Source organism: Phaseolus vulgaris, chromosome 9 (genome assembly GCF_051622355.1).
Source record: "Phaseolus vulgaris cultivar YP4 chromosome 9, ASM5162235v1, whole genome shotgun sequence".
Lineage (NCBI taxonomy): Eukaryota > Viridiplantae > Streptophyta > Magnoliopsida > Fabales > Fabaceae > Phaseolus > Phaseolus vulgaris.
This window is the reverse complement of record NC_143506.1, coordinates 23,394,824-23,418,187: the sequence shown is the minus strand read 5'-3', so window position 1 is coordinate 23,418,187 and position 23,364 is coordinate 23,394,824. Positions and strand designations below refer to the sequence as shown.

General features: G+C 33.2%; 1 protein-coding gene across 2 annotated transcripts; it reads left to right on the top strand.

Moving 5' to 3' along the window:
* Nucleotides 1-3,712: 3,712 nt before the first annotated feature.
* On the top strand, nt 3,713-21,019 carry EMB2763 (ribonuclease II family protein). Of its 2 annotated transcripts, none has more exons than XM_068625431.1 (25): nt 3,713-4,119; nt 4,238-4,378; nt 4,484-4,641; nt 5,945-6,000; nt 6,141-6,263; nt 6,398-6,528; nt 6,622-6,862; nt 7,591-7,747; nt 8,683-8,923; nt 9,796-9,952; nt 13,866-13,934; nt 14,547-14,672; nt 14,761-14,813; nt 15,807-15,913; nt 16,331-16,385; nt 16,504-16,603; nt 17,618-17,729; nt 18,591-18,711; nt 19,357-19,416; nt 19,489-19,594; nt 19,673-19,768; nt 19,935-20,016; nt 20,108-20,173; nt 20,361-20,558; nt 20,629-21,019. In XM_068625431.1, exons 1-24 carry the CDS (start codon nt 4,066-4,068, stop codon nt 20,554-20,556), a joined length of 2,808 nt encoding a protein of 935 aa, XP_068481532.1. In that variant the 5' UTR covers nt 3,713-4,065; the 3' UTR covers nt 20,557-20,558; nt 20,629-21,019. The 2 variants fall into 2 exon arrangements, with proteins under 2 accessions (XP_068481532.1, XP_068481533.1); XM_068625432.1 differs by having other exon boundaries at nt 3,724-4,119; nt 7,594-7,747.
* The last annotated feature ends 2,345 nt before the right edge of the window (nt 21,020-23,364 follow it).

The following is a 23,364-nucleotide window of genomic DNA, read 5'->3' as shown; positions in this document are numbered from 1 at the left end:
TAACTTAATTTTTTTTAAGGGCAAAAGCATACCAACTTAGCCACTTAGAAACCCGTGATGATGCTTCCAAAGAGCGATGTGTGTGTTAACCAATACTATTTTTCATAGTTTTCATGACAACAAATGCAACATTATAACTTTTGAAACCAAAAAATGCACGCAACATGACTAAAAAGTGTGTGAAACAGTGAAATAATAAAAATTTAAAGAACAAAAGCATATCAATGTATTCACTTGGTGACCTATGATGATACATCCATTTTGGGATATATGCATCAACCAAGACTAATTTTACATATTTTTCATGGCAATGAACACAACAAAACAACTTTAGAAACCGAAAAATGCTTACAATATGTACAAAAATGTGTCCAAAAATAAAGGCTATAACATTTCGTAGACAAACAACATAATATAACAAGTAACTCGAAACAACATAATATTACTATGAGGAAATTGTGCCAAGTAATCACGTTGTTAACATCTTCATTGCTTGAAATTTATGTCGTTTAGTTTGTCTCATCATACCCAAACATGAGGTTACAATAAAACATGTTGGTTATTTCTCTCCGTTCCTCACCCATGAATTCATTAACAATTATCATCTTTAAATGATCGAACATTATCACATAACACCGTACACTCATACCACATTTGTAATCAATAATGGTAAAAAGGAATTATACATGTTAAATTCTTCCATATACACCATCTTAAGTTATATCTATTGTTGTATCGCCCTCTTTCAATGTTTCAACTTCACAAATTTATACCTTTAACAAAACGCAACTTTAATAAAAGGTGGTTCTAACTTGCAATGGGTGGTTGGGGTAACTCCATATGCATGTCACTCAAAATTCATACATGTTACACATAAACATTACTTGTCAATGTCACCAAGAAGACATGTTGACCAAGAGGGAGCTTGGATGAGAGGTGTGCTTCACTTGCAGAAGGTGGTTGGGTAGTTTCATACACATGTCACTCATAAGCCATGCATGCTAACACAAAGGCATGGGATGTCAACGTCACTCAAAAGTCGTGATGACCAGAAAAATCTTGGACAAGATGTGTGTTTAGCTTGCATGGGATGGTTTGGGTCGCTTAGTACATGTGTCGCTAATAACCCATGCACGTTGATATATAGACACAAGTTATCAATACTTTAATTTTTTCTAAGGCACATTAATCAACATAATGTACACTTGCACAATCATCCATACTTTGACTTTGTTTAAGGCACAATGATCAATAAATTGTATAGTTGTACAATCATCCATACTTTACTTTCCTTTAATACAATAATAAAAAAAATATACCATACATCAAGAATCTCATCACACGTGATATCATTTAGTGTGTTTACACTCTAGTGCATCCATTACAACTTATTTATTCATGCCACTATTTTAACAACTCCCAAATAATAGTTATTTGCCACTCAACTATTATTCAAGTATAAATTGAATTATCTGCCAAATTAAAACCACTACACAAACCACACTCTTTGTGAGGAAGGTCACCACTTTCAATATGTGTTCTCCTAAATTGTTTTGAATCCCATACAACTTTACCTTTTATCATTTGAAGGAAAAAATATGCACTATTTTGGACCTTCACGGTGACACAACTTTGAAAAAGTTATACTACCAACAATCTAAACTCACATATCAAGGTCTAATTAGGTGTGATGTCAATGAAATATTAACAAATGCCTATGTATGTCAAATGATATATTGTAAGTCTCAATTTTCTTTTAATATAATAATTGTATTGCACACTAAATTTAGAAAATTAATGAAAGAAATTATGCGCTTCTAAATTCACCCATTACAAGCCTTTTCATAAATCCCAAACTCATTACTTCAATTGAAGCAATGTTTTCTTTTGACGAACTTATCCAATGAGTCACCATAATAAAAAGTCAAAATGGTTATAATTTAACTTACAAGTGTCACAATCCTAAAAGAATGACCGTCCAATACAACTGATCTTTCAATCAATTATATCACAACATAATAAAAATATTACAACACTAAAAAAAATCACGAAAATCAACTATTAATGTTCGATTTAAGTTGTTAATAAAAATTTCATCGACAACTTAATACAAATAAAAAGAGATGTCGATACCACACAAAAATATCAATTGTTGAAAAAAAGACTTAACTTTTTCACTAAAGCATGCAAAATGAAGAATCATTCAACAGTATTTTGATTATTTTTATAAACCAAATATTTATCTATAAAAACTCATGATAAAATGATTTGTGACTTATAAGAGAATACCTACCTCAACCATTACTAAATAACACTATTTATACATTTTAGTGAATGTGTAAATTTATGATTTCTATTGTATTTAGATTCTTTCAAGTTTAGGTATTTTCTTTCCATACACTTTTAATTTTCAAATAAATAAAATTTTAATTACTCCTAACTAAATATTAAAATGTTTTTTGATTTTAAAAAGTTAGATACTTTTTAAATATTATTATATAAATTTACTATTATACAGTAAATATACAAATTCTTTGATAAATTACTATGAAAAATTTAAATTTTTTATTTTTACAATTTTAAAATTTAACTGTCCTGCTATATTCATTATTAATTATTTTACTTTTATCATTAAATGTATAATATAAAATATTTTTTTAAATAATTATTTCAAATTTATTATTACCATATTATTTTTAATAATTATTTTTCATCATTTAAAACCTAATTATCATCATATACATAATTATTAAAATAATTATAATAAGAACAATTTTTATTCTACATTTACTTAAATAACTCAAATTAATATTTAGTTTATTTAAATCAAGTTATTCTATTATTTATTTTATTATTCACAAATCTAAAATTAAAATTATATTCCACGCTTTCTATTATGTATTTTATTTTATTTTATTTTCCTTTTTTTACCTACTTTTTAAGAAGAGTTTCAAACAAAAAGAAAAATTCTGCCTGTTTTTCCAACAATGAAGACTACTCCATACAAGTCTGAATTTGAACAAATTTTGTGGAAGTGTAGTAAATTAAATAATTTTTATTTTATTTAAATATGTTTTTAATTTTCATAATTTTGATTAATTTTAAATTTGGTTCTTGTATTTTTTTTTATGTTTTTGATTTCTCTAAAATTATAAATAACTGCTTTTGATTCCTAGTAAATATCTGCATATGTACTAAAGAAAAATCAATTGAAATTCCAAATTTAAGAATATTAAAATAGAGAGGCTCTTTATCTATTTTAAACAAATTTTAAAATTTAACGGGATAAAAATTAAAGAAAGATATTTTACAAGGACTAAAACATTTTTTAACATTTTAAGGAATAAAAATAATTGTTACCAATTTTATGAAGATAAAAACAAAGAAAATTAAAGTATTATATAATTTAAGTATAAAAATTATATATATATATATATATACTTAAACATATTAAATCAAAATATATCAACTTTACTGTATAACTTGTGGAAGATAGTAAAATGATGTTATAAATATTTAAAATATCATAAATAACAGTAAAAGTGTCGATAAATAGTTAATAAATATATAAATCCCCAAAGAAATGTAATGTAAAATAAAAATAACACTAGCCAAAAAAAAATAATAGTGTACTAAAAATTTAATCTATAAAGAAAAAAAAATCACTAGTTACTCGAGTAATATAATAATATTACATTAAATTTCTAAGTTTAGTTAACAATTAATCATAATTCCCTCAAATTTTCAAAACCTTTTGGTTTAACAAATCTCTCTCTCGTCTCCTTCAACTGCTTACCCTCTGCTACCTCCACAGTGTCGCCGCTACCCGGTGCCGCCGCACGCCTGCACCTGCGTCCTGCTTCTACACACCACCACCGATTGTCACCACCGCCAATAAGCACCTCTGTTCCTTTCCTAGGCGCTAAGGGAAAGAATTCAGGAGAATCAACTTTTCCTTTCTCACGCTAGAATCTTCTTCCTTCCAAAGTACAAAGAGCGTCGATATAAGCACACACGCACTCTCCAAGAAAGATCACCTGCGAAGCAATCTTCTTCTCCGCCAACATGCTCCACAACAAGTCCTTCGTCAAGAAAACCAGGGCCGGCAAAGTCATGAAGGTGCACCCTTCTTCCTCTCTAGCCCTAACTGACTCCACCTCTTATCTTTTTCTATCTTATGCCTCATTCTTGTTTACAAGAAATAAATTATTTTTCTGTTTTTTTTGGTTGGGAGTAGCAAGTGCGGGAGCACTACCTGCGTGACGACATATACTGCGGCGCACCGTTTTGCACCGTTTGCGATACTTCGGGTGCTCGCCTCAACGCTTCCCCTTCAACAACCATTCTTGTCGTGGACACCAATGTCGTGCTCAATCAGGTCTGCTTCCTTCTCCGTCTTAATTTTAATTTAAATTGCTATTTATTATGCTGCCAAGGAAGATGTGTTTTTGTGAATTGAATGAATACTGTGTTGTGGTGGCAGATTGATTTGCTGGAGAATCAGGCATTCGATAACATTGTGGTGTTGTCCATTGTGTTGGAAGAGGTTAAGAACAAGAATATGGCTGTTTACAATCGTATAAGAGCTCTCTGTAGCAATTCCACTAAGAAGTTCTATGTTTTTTCCAATGAGTACCACAGGTATGTTTTTTTGTGGCCCTTTTTTAACGACTGACTACTAGTATGTAGTTTGGTGAGATTATGTTACCCTATTATTATAAAGGAGGGGAAGAAAAAAACTTAAGAATGCAACAAGTAACTCTATCTCAAGTCCCAAACAAGCATGATTATGCATTGAATCATCTTTAAACATTATGTGTGCATTTTACTCTTGCTTTGTGCATCCATGGACTGTAAAGACTACACTCTACTATAAGCTTTTCGTTTCCTTGTTTTATTTATGCCTTTTTAATGAAGCATCACCATGTTTGAAGGGCACACCCCTAGTGTTCCCAGATAATCCTGAAAGTTTATTCTAAAGGAAAGTATCCATATTACTGTGCAAATAATATGTGGTCTACTTGGAGGTCTATATATCGGTAGCAAGTTCATTTGTATTATCCCTATTAAGTACTTGCTTGTCAAACAAAAGACCTGACCCCAAATGGGTGTGTCCAGCGTGAATTTTTGAAGACTATGTTTTTGGTTAACAACTGAAAGAAAGACTTAAAGACCTCACTAGAAGAATCCCAGTTCTATATTAATTGCTGAGAAATAAATGGGGTCATGTAACACCAAAAGATATTCTCGTTTGCTGCTTTTTCTTTCAATTAAATCTCGTCAATACTGGAAGTTCCAATTTAAGGAAAGACCTTAAAATAGTAATGAATGAATGATCTAGTAGTACACATTAGAAAGCTGTAAACTATGAGTGAAAGCCTCTTGACAAGAAACTTCCCTACCAAATTCCCCTCCCAAGTTAGAACAATTATCACCACCCAATCTGAAGGAAACCAAGAATAAAGCCACACCCCACACACATTAAGCTGATATTGTTTTGTTTCTGATTAAGGAAGAAATAGCTAGGCTAAAAAGGTGATGAAGTAGGATAAGATGTCCTCTCTCAAATAAGCAAAAGGAAAACACAAAAACATAGAAACATGGATCTTGTTGCATATCGACTATTGAGTTGAGACACTTCCAGGTTAAGGCTATGCAAACTCCAGTATGGAAAACCATGTTTTTCTATTGAAGGTGCTGTGGAAAGTATTTATCCTTGAAAGGTGTGGCATTTCTTTGCAACATTGGCTTCCAATAGCTGCATATTTGTGCATTACATTGTCTAATGTACTCTTCTCTAAATCTCTAAAATGATAGAGAAGGAGGTTGTATTAACAAACTTCACATGCCCACCTATAAGATTCTCTATGCATGTTGTCAATATTTTCTGCTTGTGGATGAGTGCATATAGACTACCTATATTTGATTTTGTTTCTGTTTGCAGGGATACATATGTTAAGGAAATGAGTGGTGAAACTAAAAATGATAGGAATGATAGAGGTTGGTCTTTCTGATGAGTTTCGAATTTATTCTTTACTTATACTTTATTTGTTTTCTGGTTCACTTGGATAGTTTGCAACACGATTTGCCAATGGAGATAAAACAGTTTTGGGGTTTTAACTTTAAATATGGTAATGCAGCTATCCGAGTGGCTACTCAGTGGTATCAGAATCATCTTGGTGGTGCAGTAAAGGTTTTGCTTATAACTAATGATAGAGAGAACAAAAGGAAGGCTAGTGAAGAAGGCATTTTTGCTGAAACAGGTAGTTATATTTCTTGGCATTTGAAATGTATGTTGAATAGCACTTCAGCTGTGTCTGTGAGGAATATTAAAACTAAAGTTTTGGTGAAGGGAGTCATCCTTAAATCTTACTTTCCAATTTGTCTTTTGTTTCAGTTGAGTCATATGTCAAGTCTTTAGACCAACCTGATCTACTTGATCTTCTTGTGCGGCCTGCATCAGAAGATGTGAACATGGAAGAGGTTGAAGATCTTAGACCATCCAAGAGGAAAGTCATATATTCAGAGGTATCAAGTTAATGTCATTTGTATCCAGGAATTGTGTCTGTATATTTTAGTTAAAATGACAGGATGGAGTGTTTATGCTGTGTTAATTTTCAGCATAAGCCAATGTCAGAAATTACTTCTGGTTTGCATCGTGGAATATATCATCAAGGGAAGCTTCGCGTAAACCGTTACAATCCATTTGAAGCATATGTTGGGAGGGAGAGCATTGGTGATGAAATAGTTATTTATGGGCGCTCAAATATGAATCGAGCTTTTGATGGGGATGTTGTGGCAGTTGAACTTCTGCCACAGGACCAGTGGCAAGAAGTCTCATCTCTATCTATAGCTGGTGAAGGTACCGTAATTGTTAGATTATTTGTAGTCTGGCATAAGCCAGACTTGTCACTTGTAAGAATTTATTCTTTGCAAAGTTAATATTATTACTTAATTTAACTTAGAAGGGAAAGTCTTTAAAACATGACTGAGGTTAGCAAGTCTTGTGCTTTTAGTTTGGTTCATAGATCTGGAAATGTAATTCATTATTAAATTTTGGAAATTTTATTTTAAAAACGTATCTGCAGTAAACTTTGTCAGTTCTTATAGGAATTTCTATCTTATATGTTATTCATAATGTTTGAAAATTTAAAATTGTGGAAGAGAGACATTTAATCGAAAGTTAATACAAAATCTTTATTATGAAATTTCATTGAGTCAAAAGGTTTGAAGGATAAAAAACCTACATATATGGCCATTGGGTAATTTGGAGGGGAAAACAACTTCTCCTTCACTATAAATTAAGACATCCATATTGTTAAACTTTCTAAAGCTCTTTGCCAGAAACATTTTCAGTTCTTCTTTAGCCGATTGAGCTTGAGTGACATACTAAGTCATATGATTGGTCGGTTTACAAGAGACTAATTTTAGTACAATCATTTGGCCATTGAATACCATTTACTAAGATACTTTGGGCCTTGTTACAAAATAAGTTACAGGTTTTGAAGGTCATCAAAGTTTCTAATTTGTTCGGTTACAACTTGATTTTTTAAATTTAATGTCGCATAAAGTAATATTATTTGCTTGCAGAAGATGAGAATGAGGATGAAGATGTCCATCTAGCTCCAAATAGCGCTGATGTTGCACCTAGGACTATTCCTCAGCAGGGTTCTTCTGGACAAGTAAATGCTGTACCTAATCGTCCTTCGGGTCGTATTGTTGGTATTATAAAGAGGAACTGGCATTCGTAAGTATCTATTTAATTGTGTCGAGCATGTCAGATATATGTACAGTGTCTAAAGTTAATTTTATATAGGCTAATGAAATCATGTAATTATGTTAATTAGTGGAATTAATTTATGTATTTTAATATCTTAGTTTTTATAATTTGGCTTTGCTGTATAGTTTACACTTTAGATGCATGGAAGTCATTGAACTTCTCTTATTTCCGTCTTTATTTAAAACATTTTTGTTTTATTTGCTAACTGGTACTAATGTTTTTGGAACTTGAATTCACTTTTTTTCAGTAGAGGAAACTAATATCTCTTTTATCTATAGTAATTAAGAGATGTTCTGCTGATATCGTCATTGTTTTATAGTTTTTTGTGAATAAGAAGTTGTAAAGAAATGTAGATGGAAAAATATGAAGTTTACTGAAGCAGTAATGTAATTTTGAATTTTCAGCTGTAGCTTTTGACCAAAATTTTGTTTGAGTTCTTTTAATGCCAATTGCACTATATGTGAATGGGATGCATTCATTTTACTAGCACCATGAACTTTATCTATAGGACATTGGTAGATATGTAATATGTTTGTAACTGTCAACGTACATTTACTGTTTATATTGTCAATGCAAAAGGGAGATAATTAACTATATAGCTGATTTTTGTGACACACTGGCTACCTATTCTTACATATATGAGTTAGCTTTAGGTATGACAGAAAAATTCAAGTGAAATGAACCAGAAAGTTTGACATGTCTTTGAGGATGAAGGTGCATGTAGATTCTTTCTTTGAGATAGATTTGGCATTTGTTATATAAATGTTAATCATTGTTAACTGATTGGTTGGAATGTTTTGTTTGTTGAAATGTTAACTAATAAGTGTGGGTCTGTGTATTTAATTTTTTAAGTGTATATGTTCTGTTGTTTGACAATTGGTATATTTAAATTGTTTTTTCAGGTATTGTGGATCTTTGGAGCCAATGCCTATGCCTGCAGGAAGTGGTGGAATTGCCCATGCCTTGTTTGTCTCCAAAGATCGCAGAATTCCCAAGCTTCGAATCCAAACACGCCAACTTGAGAACCTTTTGGATAAGAGGATTATTGTTGCAGTTGATTCTTGGGATCGTCAGTCTAGATATCCATCAGGCCATTATGTGCGAACTATAGGGGAGATAGGTGATAGAGATACTGAAAGTGAGGTATGCACCTTCTGCTTGATTGCTATTATATTTTTGATGAAGCTGATTCATATAAAGTTGTCTAGGAAGTTATGTCTTTTCCCTTCATCTTATTATCTTCTGATGATTATAATTTGAAATTTCAAACCTAAGTTGTAAAAACTAATGTAATTATCAGTCTTGGGAATAAATCATTAGGAATCTGTCCACTTGCCTATGGTCTCTGCAACTTACTCAGCTTGTTCCATTTTGTTGATGATTTCATTAACTAGAAACGAATCAGAATTGTGATTCCCATTCCCCTTGAATAAAATTCATAATTGAAATACCTTCTGTGCAAGCAAGGAAGCATTTAAAATGTTTGAAACACTGTTGTGGGATGGTATTTATTGTATGCTGTGAACTGCAGAGTGCAGACATCATAGATACTTCCTGCACTGTTTTCTGTAATTTTTATTCATTTTTATTTGTTTTTTTTAATATTGTTTGGTACACAAGAATTTGATAAATTCTAGCTTACACTGTGTCTGTAATGACTAATACCAAATAATAAGACCCCACCCCACACTTTCCCCACTTATGGAATGACCTATTCATCATTTTGTATGTTTTCTTATATGGTGGTTTACTTGGTGTTTCATGATTTATTGTTATTGTTTTAAATCCTGCAGTACCTGAATTCTAATGTTTTATCAAATGTCATACTTGTGTCTTGCTTGTTGACAATATAGTATTTTTTTACCTGAACTTGTATGATCCATGCATTATAGAGTAGTCACTAACACAATTTCATATATCTGAATTCTGAATATGATAAGGCAACTATTTGTTATACTTTTAACCAACTAAACCAAATTAATGAGATGCCGCCTCTTCTTTTTGTTTCAAATTAGGTGGTTTTGATAGAAAATGATATAAATACACGACCATTCTCTTCACAAGTGCTGGCATGCTTGCCACCATTGCCATGGTTGGTCTCTTCTGAAGATTTGTCCAATCCAATCAGGCAGGACTTGCGTCATCTGCTTGTGTTCAGTGTGGATCCTCCAGGTATGGTTTTATTTAATTTCCATTTGTATAAGCAAAAGGTGAAATGTTAATGCTCATCAACTATTGAAACTTTGATATTAAATATTATTGTTAAACTATAGGAAATAGAGAATAATGTGTTTCCAAGACTGTACAAATACTTAATATATATTCAGAAAACAAAATCAGTAAAATAAATAGAGGAAATTTGAAATCCTCTAGTAATTACGATATGAGAATAAATAAAAACGTTCCTAGTAATAATACATACATAATCTAGGTGTTCCTAATTATATAGGATTTGCCACTATTTCTATAATTATAACACTCTTCCTCAAGCTAGAGCATAGATGTTGTATATGCTCCTCTTAGAGACTTGGTGAATATGTTTGTCAAGTGTTCAATAGAGTTAACAATTGTAGTGGTGATGTCTTTTGACTCCAGCTTTTCTCTTATGAAATGACATTCTACCTCTATGTTTGGTCATCTCATAAAAGATAGGATTAGAGGCAATGCATAATGCTGCCTGGTTGTCACATATAAGGTGCATTTGAGATTTTTCTTCAAATTTAATAAGTTCTCTTAAAGAGTTGCTTTAGCCATATGAGCTAATGCCATTGCTTTGTATTTTTGACTTGTTCTTGCCATAACATTTTGTTTCTTACTTTTCCATGATATTAAATTGCCCCCAACAAGAACACAATACCCTAAAATGGACTGTCTATCCCTTGGTGACCATGCCCAATCAACATCAAAATACCTAACAATATGAGTATTTCCCTTATCTTCATAAATGAGGTCTTTGTTAGGAGGCATTATTAAGAATAGTTTAGGATCTGTATGACTGCATCCCAATGGTCTTGACAAGGAGAGTTAAAAAATTGAATTACTATGCTCACTGTAAAGGTAATGGCATGGGAAGTCAGTCACAATGAGGTAATTTGGCTTATAGACTAACCTTCCGTATCTTCCAAGATAATGTTGGAGAGGAGAAGATAAATTACATGAGTTGGGTAGCTACATTAACTTCTAACAACAGGGTGTTTATTCTGCTCATGACTTCTCACTGACACAAAAACTAAAGAAAATAAAAGAGCTACTGGGGGTACTACCCCTAGGGTACAAGGTTTCATGATTTTATAACATATCGAGCTGGACCTTTTCTTCACAACTTGCTCACAAATTGCCACCTGGGTCAAGCAGTAGCAGAGGCAGCGACAATAGTGTGCATGCCACATGTTTTGCTTGAGCAAATACCACTCGCTTCCAATTTGTGATAGAATATTCTCCTTTTCCTAGAAAAATAAACAAAAACAACCAAAATGTAAAATCACATTAAAAAATAATAAAAATTGAATTTGAGCTAAAAACTGTTAAGAGGAGAAAAAAAGAATGACAAGTGCCCAAATATAAGCAAAAAATAGGGTCAAAATGTACCAATTTTTGACACTTATCATTTACCAACAATTGATTTCCAACTGGAAGAGGAACCAACTCCTAAGTACCAATACTTTGAAGGACACAATCTCATCAATCATCCCTTGTCACTGCTCTGGGTGAGATAAAACATCACTTTGAAACTTAGAAACAGGAACAAAAGATGATGAGGATGTACAACTGTAATGTATGGTGGAAAGTCGATGATAAATGAGGATAGTATAATGGGGAAAAGCATTAAGGGTAGAATGTGTACCTTTTCAAATAGCAAATGGTGGAAGGAGCTTAATAAAACCATGTAAGGCAGCCTGAAGTCGCCCAAGATAAGTACTATAGGACTCGCAATCGTCGTGGAGCAAGAAGTGTCAATAATCTTGGCACGTACCGTACAAGTGTTGTGTCATTGGTATAAATGACATGAGTCTCACTTCAAATTGATGCACAAGTCTCATGGGGATGGAAAATACGTTTGAGTGAGGTGTGAATAGTATATTTAATAAGCATATATAGTTGAGCATCAATCTTTATTCATTGTTCAGGTTGTTTTGTGGGAACAGATTCAGTAGTTGTAGTGAGATAGGATTTGTGGCCAAACCCACTTAACCATAACCTGATTTTTGAAACCAAAGTTGAATTAGACTCGGGCATCTTCTCAATACTATCAATATGGTTTGAAAGGATAGGAGAATATGTTTGTGATGTTGATGGGATTCTAAAAGATCTTTTATTTCTTCTTGAAATCGAACAAAAAAATAATCCAAGGAGTCAATCGAAACACTAAACAAACTCTGATGGAGTCACCACCATAAGGGTAGGAGTGCATTGAGGAGGTGACCTGGGCTCAGATTGGTTGACCGTTAGCCACTGCATGTGCCACCAACACTGATTGAAGTTGCAGTACTGTGGGAGAGATGATGAGTGTGAGGGCATGTGGATGGATGGTTCACATCGGCGTTTATACGGTTGGATATATCGGTGTGGCGCGATACCAACCCTATGGTCATATTGGAGTGAATGTAGGTCACAAACTTGAGAGAAGGGTTTGAAAAAATTCCTTTGGAGACATTGGGTCTATTGAGCCAACACTGTTTGAAAAAGGCTTTAGATACCATGTTAAACTATAAGAAAGAGAGAGATTTTGAGTTGAAATCATGTGTTTTTGAGATAACACAAATGCTTTAATTATATTGAGAAAACGAAGTCAATACAATAAATTGAGGAAATTTGATATCCTCTGATAATAAAGATATGATACAAAAATATATAAAATCATGCCTATAATACATTTATAATCTAAATATTCCTAATTTTATAGGATCTGCTCCTTAGTTTTATAATTATAACATTATATTTCAAAGATTGATGGGAACCAAGTGGGTTTGGAAGGCCATTGATGGATCAGAGGCAGCTATTATTTGGAGGATATGTAATATGAAATAACCTATCTTGTCTTAATAAATCTGCATTAGTTTTGCATAAGAAACTGCATGATGTCAGTTATTCATAGAAAATAATTGATGGCAGTTATGTATTATGATTATATATAATAATATATAATATTAGGGTGTGTAATTAGGCAAGTGTGTTGTTATTTGCAGTTTGTGGGCAGAGAATACTCAGGAAATTTGTCTTTAGGACATCAAGTGTATTGCTGTATTATGTATATGATTTTTGTGTTCAGGATTGTATGTTACAGTTTATCATTTGGTGTTCTCTATCAAAGATCTATTCCAAGAACATTATTCGTGAAAAATTCATGGATTAGTTATTCTTAATGTTTATTCCAGCTTCCAATCATTAAATGATATGAGAATATGGTTGTTTTTGGTTTTGTTTTTGACGAAAAATATACTTTCAATTTCAACATGCTCGAGATGATGCTATTGAAACCTGTGACATGCCTTGGGCCAATCTGATCCCATACCTCCAATCTTTTACTGAAAACAAGAATATTTAATAGATTATGAAATGTCAACTCAACAGTAGAATATTGATAAGATATGCAAAAACCTTATATAAAAAATGTAGAGAAGGAAGTCTTTTAAATGAAATAAAATGATTATGGTGAAATCATGAAAGCTCTTATATGAAGCAAGAGATTGGAATGGTTTTGCTCTAATTTTTTATTTTTATGAGACAGCAACTGTATGATCTTGCATACATTGCCTTTTACTCTAGCTGATTATTGTTTTCTTCTTGAACGAGTATACTCGATGTTGATAATCAAAATGGAAGTGCTCGTCTCTCCTGCTGTTAAAAATGGACACATTGGAATTCTGTTTGTGTTTCTATTTTTTCTTTTTCCCCTTTTCTGACATAACATTTGCATCATGAAAAAACTTATTTTTATGTTTACCAATTTCTGTCATTAGTAGTGTCACAGTCACTTAACTTGATACTGAGCCATTTGAAGTAGCTGCTTTTTACTTTGTTTTAGAAGAAACATGGTAATGTTATATAAGGCTTTTGTTGTATTTCTACTGCTTCTTGCATGCAGGCTGCAAGGATATTGATGATGCACTCCATTGTCACGCTCTTCCAAATGGAAACTTTGAAGTTGGAGTTCGTATCCTTTGTTTGAGGACATACATTTTACTAATGATGCATGTGTCAGTAGGCTTATATGTATTCAAATTAGAATTTGTGTTACTACAATTGGATGGATGTTATCGTTTAATATTATTTGCATACCATGGGAATTTTTGGTTCAGCATGTGGGAATTTAGTTAGCTGGTGCTTACTATTTTACTTCTTTTAGTATCCTTTCAAAATTTGCTTATGCACTAATCTCAGTCCTGCATATGCATATAATATCAGCAATCGATTTTCTCATGAACAATTGAGTACTTTAACTCTCAAGTGAAGTGCCCACTTAGAGGAGTCAGATCCTAGTATATGGTTTTGCTTTGTTGGCTCAAATTTTAGACAACCTGAATGCTGTTTTGCAAGGGTTTCTTTTGTAAACACATTTTCTGTCTCAACTGAAGTTATAAGATGATGCAGTTAGGTGCTTACATCTCTGAGCAATTAATGTCTATCCTCTATGGATGCTGCTTTATCCTCTGGTCCTCTTTGCTTCATTAGTTTTTCTACCTTTTTCCTGTGTCTCCTCATTCTTCCCTTAGCTCTTGCTATGTAATTCCTCTATAATAGTTTATCTTTAATGGAATTCTGTCAGATATTGCTGATGTTACAAATTTTGTTCATCCTGGCACTCCACTTGATGATGAGGCTTCACAGAGGGGTACATCTGTCTACCTTGTGGAGCGGCGAATAGACATGCTTCCCAAACCTCTTACGGAGGGTAATATCATTTTACTCTTTCGAAAAAATGTGATTTTGGTGGTTATAGCAATTTCTCTTGCCTTCATTGATAAGCCTTTATCTGGCAGATATATGTTCTCTTCGTTCTGATGTGGAAAGGCTAGCATTCTCTGTCATTTGGGTATGTGTACTGACGTAGTTTTGCAATGATTAAATCTAGTGTCATCTACATATTTTGTACACACCTGTATGTGCATTAATATGGTGTAAATATCATTATCTGGTTGTTGAATCTTCTAAATATTTACCAAAGAATTACAAACATCACTTAAATCTTTTTCCTTTATTTTGTTAGAAGTTTTGGTACTCCACGTTGAACTTCTGCTATGTTTTTTTACTTCATTGTTGCAATATTACTTCTCTTCTCACTGTCTGTCCACAATAAAGCTCATTTACAAACATGCAACCAGCAAATGACTGGTTTTTCTGTTTTTTTTTTCCTACATTGAGCACTACAATTTAGATTCACAACTGCCACTGCACCCATTTTTGTTGAGATCATCTTCACCATTTTTGTTGCCTGCATTGTATTGTGTAATATTCCTTTTATTCCAACTTCCATTACTACCTTCCCCATCCACACTTCATTATTATCACACAATTACTACTATTACCATCATGTGCTATATCACATTATCAGAGCCATAATTCACAATCTCCATTTTTTTTTCTTTTATCATTGCTTTATAATTTTAATTGAATTGGGGCAATATTGTTACGGGAAATGTAATGCAGGCATTACAAACTTGACATAATACAAGGCTCCTTTGTTTAAGCTTTTAAAAAAAATGATTTGGAGGTATACTTTTTTCTTTTTCTTTTTAAAGTGTACTTACGTACTTTCCAACATGGGTAATTAGTGTATTTCGTTGCCATCTGCAAACATTATCAGTTATTGCTGGCATATCTATAGGGTATTGTGCCACTGTGCATAATGCAGAAAGTGCATATGCATTTATATTAATAATTTGATATTCTTGAAGTTTATTTTATCTACTCTCTTCAATAATATGATCAGAATATGATCACCAAAAGGATGTCAACTGAAGCAATTTATATTTAACTACTCTTTATTTCTTCACCACATTGAACTAACACGATTTACTGTGTTCAGGAAATGACACCTGAAGCGGACATTATTTCCACCAGATATACAAAAAGTGTCATAAAGTCCTCTGCAGCATTGTCTTATGTTGAAGCACAAGCGAGGATGGATGATAGGTGTGCTTTTATTTCTCTCAGATCCTTTGTAAAAGGAAATGGTTTGGTGTGTCTTTAATTAGCACTCAGTCATAATCTAGACTGGTAAAATATAATAATGTTTCTTTTCTGGGATTCTGTTATTTCAGAGTATATTTGTGCTTTAATTATTTACAAATTGTGAATCTTGTAAGATAAACAAAATCATGAGTTAGAAGGGGTGTATTCTTCATATCAAACCAAAGCTGGGGCTGAATGAATGGGCTCATGTTCATGTTGTTCAAACTGTTTGGTGATTGATACTTTCTTCAATTTTTTATGTGCTTAGATGTTCATTTTCTTGTGGATTGCTAAATGTTTCGTCTAGTGTATTACTTTGTCTGGAGCAATATTATTTTCAAAGTAATTTAGTTAGTCTTTTATTTCCTCTTTGTACAGTCGACTGAGGGATCCCATTACTACAGATTTGAGGAATATGAATAGTTTGGCTAAGGTATGGATTTTGTGGACGCAGGCTTATTGTTTTACTCATGTTATTATAAGTACGGTTATATTTACTTGTTATCTAAGGAATTTGTCTGAAAAGTGTAGCTTTGTGTATGATCTATCAGAAAATGAGATTGAGGCGCATTGAGAGAGGAGCTTTGACTCTAGCATCGGCTGAAGTCAAATTTCAAATTGACACAGAGACTCATGACCCTCTTGATATTGGTACTATATTCTTGCTTTTTAACAGTATTTAGTATTTCTTTTTGAAGTTGTAGAAGGTGGGGAATTGTGTATACTTAGTGAATAAGAAGTTCTGCTGGTGTCATTAAATTATTCATTCTAGGAGGATTAAATCATTTGGACAAGGGACATATCAGATCCTATAGGATTAAACCATTATTATTAGCAGACAGACCTTGAATTAATGATCTCTAATTATGAACTTGATGAAGGGTGATAGATCACTTTCAATAATGTTCTCCATTTTGTTCCATGGTAAGACTTTTACTTCAAAGCTGTTGTCTAGTCTAGGTCCTTGTTTTGGAATAATGTTTTGTAACACATTTTTGTACATATTGTTGGATCTCACGAAAATAGATTTTTGATTTTTTTTTGTCTCAATTAACTTTTACTGCTTGACAATGTAATTCATAATTCCACACACACAATGTTAGTGTGATAGAAACTGGTTCAAATACAAACGAAGGAATGGATTTTATTAAGAAATACCCGCTAGTTTTGAGAGGTTCAGGTCTCCCCCAATTCCTTTACTAATTCCCTCACAATGATTGACTCCCCTCTCTACCCTTCTTCCTATTTGTATGCATCATTCATAACCCACTAACTAACTAACTAAGGCCCTTAACTTATAGACCTATCAGTGTGTCATGTTAAGTATATTGTCTTTAAGTTATTTTGTGTTGGTATGTTCTTAGCATTACTGATTTATACTTCTTTTGTATAAAAAATTCAAAGTCTAATTTTGTTATCGTATATTTCTCCTTTTCTCATTTCTTCTAATCTGTAAAATTTCAACAGTAATTGATTTAATTTTTTAAAGTATGTTTCATTGTACCTACAGTTAATTGGATATTTTGTAATGAAGAGTGGCTGAGCTGATGCCTTTCTTTTTACTTTGCTTTTAGATATTCCTTCGTGGAAGGAGAGGAAGAGAGCAGTTTTTTTCCTCCCTTTCTATTTCTTAAAATTATTTTTTCTGTTTGAATTTATATGCAGGAATGTACCAGATCCGGGAGGCCAACCAAATGGTGGAGGAGTTTATGCTTGCTGCTAATGTTTCCGTTGCAGAACAAATTCTTAAAAGTTTTTCGTTGTGCTCATTATTAAGGTTTTTTTTTTACTTTAGTTTTGATATGTTTTTTTTTTGTCTACTAATTGGTTTACTATATATCTAAATTCCAAACTTTCTCTTTATTGTATTATTTTTGCATGTTTTTTGCCCTGTGTTTTTTTTATCTGTGTTTTTCCATGTCAATTATTGGAATTCAATTTTGGAATTGAGGATTACAAGTAAAATTCAATATGCATTTAGAACCATAAATAGTCTTTGATTGATTGCATGGGGTGGTTAAAAGAGATTTAGTGGGTGAAAGCAGAATGAAACCAATCAAGAAGATGCAAGCACATTTGCACCCAATAGAGACAAGTACTCCAGAAATGACCTGTATTGGCTAGATGTTGAGTCTTGGGCGTGAATTTTGTTACAGATATGGTTTGATTGTACTAAATACAGAGATGTGATTTGATATGAAAATATCTTACCAAATATTTCTCATTATTAGATGTTGATTTTGGTCCTTGTTATTGTATTTCTTTACTATAAATAAGAAATTCATGTGTACACAATACATATACAATACACGAAATTTATTATATTCTACCTGGATTTTTCTCTTCTCAACATGGTACTAGAGCATACCATCCTTATTGCCGTGTTTAGTCACCAATCCTCTTCAACCTGTTTTGTCACTAATCCTTTCGCCATGGTATCCGAAGCCTAACAAGATGGAACCCTAATCCATGCTTTTCCTGTGGGTCCACTGCTTACCGGTGTAATTTTTTTTAGAAACTGTACATTCCCAGTTTCTGTTTTTCTACTGTTCATTGCTGACATTACTGTTCACAGCTGTATCAGTATACACCGTTGACGACTTTCTAGTAAAGTAATTATTTATTGGTTCCTGTTTAGGCGTCATCCAACTCCAACCAGAGAGATGCTTGAACCCTTATTACAGACTGCTGCTGCAGTTGGCTTGCACTTGGATGTTTCATCATCAAAAGCATTGGCTGATTCTCTTGACCATGCTGTGGTAAATATTTTGTCTTGCCTCTTTTTATTAATTATTTGCATCATTCTTGTTTTTTAATAATTTTCCATCTTTGCCGTCCTGGCCCTGGTTGGGCTCATGGAGAGGTCCATAAAGCAAAGTGGTACTTGGACAGCAATCCGAGAACCTACCCGATGTGACCATGTATGATCGGTGGCGGGAGGATGTTTCCCAACACCCTTAGGTCGGTCCTAGGGAGATCACCTCCCCGGACCCAAACTTACGCGATTTGTCGTAACTAACCTATATTCTTGGCGAAATTCCTGGAAACTGATTAAGTTCAAGATTCCTGGAAAACATTCCTGATCACCCCTCGTTATACGGAAATCCTTGCCTATAAATATTAGGAAATTTAAGGAAAATGATTTTTTTTTATGTGGCTGATTCAGAAAGAAAAGAGATAAAATCAAATGCATTATATCCCACAACCCAGGAACACCTTTGAACCATAACACCATCAAACATAATTTATATGTTTCATGCACGATTATTAGCTATGATGCTACAAGGATATCCAGCAGCGGTATCTTTAATAGTTTACTTTCTTTAGCTTACACGCACATAGCTAGCTTAAGCATATGGTCTTACTTTGTTTCACTCTTATCTTGTACAAAATGCCTTTTTCAGGGTGATGATCCGTACTTCAATAAGTTAATCCGTATACTGGCAACTAGGTGCATGAGTCAGGTAAATTGAATTTGAATGAGAATCCAGATTTAGAATTTACAAAGTAAAATTGAGTTCTTGTTATTTTTTTAGGCAGTTTATTTCTGCAGTGGGGATCTTAGCCCTCCAGAATATCATCATTATGGGCTTGCAGCTCCTTTGTATACCCATTTCACATCACCTATAAGAAGATACGCAGGTAGTTATGCTATAATTTTAATAAAATGTTTACTTTGTCAATTGTGAACAATGTGAGATGAAACATTTTTTGTTGTAGATGTCATTGTGCACAGGCTACTTGCTGCTTCTTTAGGAATATCAAAGTTACCGTCTGTATTTCAAGACAGACTCCAGCTCAGTAGTATTGCAGACAGTATGAAATCTCCTTCATGCTTTAATAGAACTTGATCATTTATGTTTCTGTTTTCAATTGTGTCCAATGCCTTGAGTGAACTTTTATCTATGTTTACTTTATTCATTGGGAATCAAATAATAAGTTCATGATTCTTATTGTTTTGGTGTTGGCATATATGGTTCAGATTTAAATTATCGGCATAGGAATGGCCAGTATGCAGGGCGAGCATCTGTAGAGCTACATACTCTAATTTATTTCAGGAAGAGGTATGCAACATAACTTTTGCTTCCTGTTGCTGTTATTTTTATCTATACACAGTTTTGCAGCCTATTCTAACATTTATCTTTCCTTATGCAGGCCTACAGACACGGAGGCTAGAATAGTGAAAATAAGATCTAATGGCTTTTTTGTGTTTGTTCCCAAGTAAAGTATCTTATTCGTGCTTTTGCTGCTTTTGCTTTTAAATTTCCTTTGTGATATATCAGTTGTAAAGGTGAATCTCAAAAAAGAGGAAAAATTGTTTTGATTTAATCTGAGCAGGACATAGTCATGTCAATAATGTTAATCACTGAAGAAGCTAATGTTAAGTTGACCTTTTCCCCGTTCACAGATATGGCATAGAAGGACCTATATATTTGACAAAATCCGGAAAGGGAAATGGAGAATGGTACGTAGATGAGCAACAGCAGAAAATAAAAAGGATGGATGGTAGCCTTTCATACAGTGTTTTGCAGACAGTCCAAATTCACATGGAGGTTGTGGAGCCTCAGCCTAACCGTCCCAAACTTCAGCTTACTCTCATCTAGAGGTATATGATCATTGAACAACAGGCATTACTCAAATATAACTCATATTTACGATTGCCATTTGCTTCTCAGCACTTTTAAGGAAGGAATTTACTGTGGCATGAAAAAGTTGTGGAAAGAATGAGACGGAGATGAGAGATTTTGGTTGGAGAAGTTTTTCCTAGATGGAACTCAAGGTTTATATGGTTGATGGGGTGGTAGCTTTTAGTTTTTACGACTATTTATTTTTAAATTGGGAAGTGGAATTTTTATACATGATGTTGCAAGCGTGAACACTCCAAGTAAAAGGATGTGTTTAGCTTAAAAGCGCCGTAATGTATTTGTAGAGAATATCAGAACTATTATTACATTAAAAAATGTGGAATCATTCAAGAGACTCCGGAGTTTAGTTGTTGTAGAGAATTTTCCCAGATTATTTTTTCTCACCAGCTATAAGATTTTGCTTTTGCAACATTATCATCAACTGGATCCGGAACTCATGGTTGTCTCTGATGTACTGCTATTAGGTGTGTGTGCACGAATTATTACACAATGTGATTTATATGCAGGGATACTGGCAGCGAAGAGTTTATGAGCAAGCAACTCGTTTAATTAGGGAACTTGTATTTTATATAGGGCTGTAGCAATTCTTGAAATGTACGTGAGAATTAGTTTGCTTGAAATACTGGGGATAAAAGAGATAGTGAAATTCATGTAGTATTTTTACATACCTTTTTTTTTACTTTTTTATTTTATTTTTCTATCTTTTTTAGTTTTTTTCTTAAACCAAACATCTTTATGTTTTATTCAATTCTCTTATTTTATTTCTGTTTTTTTATTTCTTTGTCACTATTCTTTCTTCTCACGGACCTAAACATCAACGCCTGTCATGTTATTCCCTTTTCAGGGCCTTTCTTCCTGCACCTTATAAAAAATGTGAAATGACGAAAATGATCCTAAAGAACTTTGCATTACGGAGTATCTATTTTCAAATGATTTTTTCACTTCTGGAAATCTCATTCTAGAAAACAACTTTCCATTCTTTGGAATTCATTTTCCCATTTTAGAATACCAATTTCGGAACTCATTCGGAACTCCATTTATGCACTCACGCCACCATACAATCAAAAACAGTACAACACCTATTTTTTTTTTTTATTATTTTGATCTCAAATCACTAATGAAACCTTCTCAACACACTAGTAGCTCCATGGTACCTTTGTCGAGCTCAACCTTTATTGCAGCAACTTCCATGATCCACTTGCAACTCACACTGCCATGAAAGTTGTGTTTCGAAATAAAATGTGAAGGAAAGTTTTGGATTTCAAAAAATGATAGGGTGCAGAAAGAACACCCTCCTTTCCATTGTTTTCAAAATTTTGTTTTATCAAGGTTGTGATCAACAAAAAAAGACACGTTTTCATTTCAATTGGTTCATCTTTTTCGGCTTTATCTTCATGCACCTAAATGATCACCACTTGCACCCTCCGTTGCCCCTGCACTTCTGTTTTTTAACCCATTGTTTGAGAGGAAGGGAGAGACTTCCGAAAATTCTGTTCCAAAAATCATGTTTTGAAAATTCTAGAAACTTTGTTATAAAAATTATAGAAAGTTTATTCTGGAAGATTTTTAGAACAGGTAATTTGGAAATCACCATGAAAGATAAGATCGTCATTTTAAAAATTATGAAGATTCAATTAGAAATTATGGGATGTAGGAAGTAAAAACTCTTTTTTTTTTACTTAATGGTATTTTGTTCTCGACTGGTTTAATGTGATAAGTCATGTATGACAATTACTTCCTGTACTACATCTGAATCCAATTTCAGCATGATGAAAATGTTCTTATGGTATATATAAAAATACATTCCAGACTCTCTTTTCTGAAAAATGTTTGTGGACAATTTTTTTGGAATGAGATTTTGATTTTGAGAGTTTCTTCCTGCACCCCCACAATTTTCAAATTTCTCAAACTAGTTTTGGCCTTTTATTTGAAAAGAGCGTTGTGGATGAGTTGCTTTTCCACCGTTCTTCTTATTCATTTTAACTGCACGGAACAAGATGGAGGAGTGAGTTGCATTGTCAAAGTGTTGGATAGCTTTTAGAGGTAAGAACTAAGTTTTTTTAAGAGGTTGGGTAGTTACGGTGTTTTGTGTTTTTAGGTTCTGAGAAATCGGGATCCAGGACTGTGCTATGAATGGATCAATCCAGAAGTGAAAATGTGATCTACGGATTGGTCGTTCCATAAGAAATTTGTTGACTTACAAATTGTTGTATTCAGAAGTAGTTTTTCAGTTACGGATTGATGGATCTGGAATGTATTTTTTTTAGCTTACGGATTGGTGGATTCGAAATGCATTTCAATCTGGATAACTTTCGGACACACTCATTTGGGAAATTTTTGGATCACTCAATCCGGGAGTATGTTGTAGAATCACAATTATGGAAAACAAAAACAATAGAGAGGAGATGGAGAGACACCACCGAACCACCACCAAGTCGACGGAGACACCACATAACCACCACCAAGCGAAAGATGCCTCACGATTCCTGTTTGATGAGATGAAGTCGTCGTGCACAAAGAAAGACAAATAAATGTAGGTCTGTGATGTGCGTAAGGAAGAAGAAGAAAGAGTCTGGGTAATGTGTTTTAGGGTTTTTAGAAAATAATAAGAATAATTTTATCTTTGTAGAACATTGTGGGGGAGTAGGAAGAAAAACGTAGAGGTGCAAGAAGAATCTCCCTTTGATTTTTGAATTCTATTCCGAATTTTTATTTCTGAAACACAATAATATTTTATGAATCAACTTTTCCATAATGTATTATTTT